This window comes from Amphimedon queenslandica, unplaced genomic scaffold, assembly GCF_000090795.2.
Source record: "Amphimedon queenslandica unplaced genomic scaffold, v1.1 AMPQUscaffold_13239, whole genome shotgun sequence".
Lineage (NCBI taxonomy): Eukaryota > Metazoa > Porifera > Demospongiae > Haplosclerida > Niphatidae > Amphimedon > Amphimedon queenslandica.
In genome coordinates, this window is record NW_003546525.1 from 52,099 (window position 1) to 55,082 (window position 2,984).

The window sequence follows — 2,984 nt, forward strand, 5'->3', positions numbered from 1 at the left end:
CAGTCCACACTGATCGATCCAACGACTATGAGATAACGACACTGAGGATAGACCACGTGACTGATGGAAGACACGCTCTTGTTCAGTTCACCTCCGACTGGGTCAAAGATGCCGAGAGAAGGGACCTCACTATTAATTCCATGAGTCTTGGTTTTGACGGAAAACTCTATGATTATTTCGACGGTCAGAAACACCTTGCAGAGAGAAAGTTATTATTTGTGGGAGATGCTGTATCAAGGATACAGGAAGACTATCTTAGGATACTGAGATATTTCAGGTAATTGATGTACTAGTCTGCTATCATAAATGACTATGTTTTTTGTGCACATAATTGTACATGTACTGTACATGTGCACGTACTTTCAATGATAATAAATTCATTGTTTATGCTCCCCAGAGAGTTTCTCTTTATGTACATGCCTTGTCACCCTACATATCAAATTTCTATTGATTATTGTGATAGTTTTAATCCTTATTGCTTGTACATTATATAATAATTTAATTGCCTTTCACAATTTAAAAAAAAATAAAACCTTACCTTGTTCCTTTGGCTGTAGCCACTGTATAAACCTGTATTTATTATTATTATTATTATTATTATTATTATTATTATTATTATTATTATTATTATTATTATTTATTTTGTCACTAGGTTTTATGGTCGTATATGTCTTCTACCCAATGCCCATGATCCAGATACGCTGACTGCCATTAGGGATAATGCTGTGGGTCTCACTAAGATATCAGTGGAGAGGATATGGAGCGAAATGAGTCGTATACTGGTCGGTAACCACTCACCCCATCTCGTTAGTCTAATGTATGAACTGGGCGTGGCAGCTAATATAGGTAATTAATTAAGATCATTATGCATGTACATGTACATGTATGTACTTACTGCATGTATAATAATACCTTAAGGCTTATTAATAATGCCATGTAACTATTAATAATAATTACTTAATTGTAATTTTTAATACCGGCAAAATCTATCTAGTGCTAAAATTACAAAATTTAGTACCCACAATTAAAAAGTCACTCTAAGCTATCATTAAGATTCTTTACCTGTTCAAGCAATGCTGGTATGCTTTAGGAATATTCAGAATGTTGTCTTGTTTCTATACGTTAGGTTTGCCTGATGATGGCAATTTGAATGAGTTGACTAAAGTATGGGAGAGCATGCATGGACGCTATCAGTTGGAGCCGGTTTGTTTGTTAGTCTCTTTACTGAAATCAGGAGAAGAAGTCGAGAGGTTTAGTAGACAATGGAAGCTATCGAACTTGGAGCGGAAGCTAGGAATGTTTGTGAGCAACGAGAGAGAGGCTTGCTATCAGGGAGCACCACTGAAGTATTACAAGGATCAGTTAGTTGATGGAGAGTTTAGGAATCATGTACTGGAATTGCTCAAGTATTGTAGCCGGTTCCCTGATAGCACTGAGCTAGAGGGATGGACGGTACCTGTATGTCCTGTGAATGGTAATGACTTGAAGAAGGCTGGGATAGCTAGTGGACAAAAATTGGGTGAAACTTTGAAGGACGTTAGAAGAAAGTGGAAGGAAAGTTGCTATGAATCGTCGAAAGAGGATCTACTTGCAACTTTAAAATGATTTTTAAAAATATAAATATAATCTTTATCATTATTAAATCTAGAGTTAACAATGAATCTCATTTTATTTGTAGTAGAGTAATTAATCAATTATCGGACTAATCAAACTTCGGACAGTTATATTTTGAAAACTAAACATGACTTTCCAGTGATTTTTGCACTAGATATAGATCATCACAATATCTGTTTGCATGGTAAAAATCAAAGCATTACCTTCTTTCTTTGTAAAGATATAATTTGCTAAACACACTTCGTAGATTCACACAATAATCGGCCGTGTTAACTCCATTTTCGTCACTTAGCCACAACGAAGCAAGCTTTGTTCGAAGAATAGTTTTGTACCACCAGAACTTTAGTACTGACTGTCTTCTTCAAATACCACTGTAAACATCTTGGTCATCTTTGCTTACTGTTCAGGTATTATACCTTTTTAGTTAATTATCATTATCGGTCACACCCATCTTCATTAATTGCTGCAACAAAGCACGAGGCTCCTTGTTTGTATTTTGTTTGGGCTCATTGAATCTCTCAGCTGCCTTTTCTTATCATAAATACTACCTCTATTGAATGTAAGTTACTATAAAAACAAAATTTGTTTGTATAGCATGCAGTTTGTTTTCAAAGCTGCTCTATCATGTGTATAGCCATAGTGCATGCAAGGTGCAAATTGCTCAGGCTTTAGTTCTGTAAAATAAAGGTACATCAATCTAGCACCAAGCCTTTTCCCCATGTTTACATGTCATTGGTATGATAATCAATTTTTTATGTTAATGTCTTTTTTAGATGGCGACATGCTGATGTACATACTCTACATGGCCTGAAATAAGCATGACGAATGCTATCAAAGCAGTTGAAGAAGAGGGGTTGACAGTTAGACTTGCAGCGGAGCTATATGGCATTCCCAAATCAACACTTTATGACAGGATCAGGGGAAATGTTCAACATGGAACTAAACCTGGCCCAGTGCCGTATCTTACAAAAGAAGAAGAGGTTATTTTGGCTAAGTTTTTAATCAAATATTCTCAGATTGGATTTCCCCGCACAGTTTCAGAAGTTCTTGCACTAGTAAGACAAACAATTCAGTCAAAGGGTTTAAGTGACGTCTCAATTTCTTATGGATGGTGGCAGAAATTTTGTAGCAGGCACAGTGAATTATCACTTCGTACTGCTGTGCCTTTAAGTCTTTCGAGAGCCATGGCCACTGATAATAGTGTCATACAAAAGTATTTTGATATACTTGAAGATACACTTAAAGAAAATTCTCTATTCAACAATCCAACTCGCATATTCAACTGTGATGAAACAGGACTCCCATTGAATCCTAAATCTTTGAAAGTTGTGAGTGGTCGTGGAGCTAAGAATGTCAGTCAAATCACTGGA

General features: G+C 36.1%; 1 protein-coding gene across 1 annotated transcript in view; it reads left to right on the forward strand.

The window, feature by feature from the left end:
* Positions 1 to 1,853, forward strand: part of LOC100634325 (CCA tRNA nucleotidyltransferase 1, mitochondrial-like) — a 5,154-nt gene extending 3,301 nt beyond the window's left edge. The window contains exons 4-6 of the mRNA XM_011407357.2: positions 4 to 277; positions 653 to 846; positions 1,127 to 1,853. Of these exons, the coding sequence (XP_011405659.2) occupies positions 4 to 277; positions 653 to 846; positions 1,127 to 1,605 (947 nt within the window). The 3' untranslated portion in view covers positions 1,606 to 1,853. The remainder of the gene's footprint in view (positions 1 to 3; positions 278 to 652; positions 847 to 1,126) is intronic.
* The last annotated feature ends 1,131 nt before the right edge of the window (positions 1,854 to 2,984 follow it).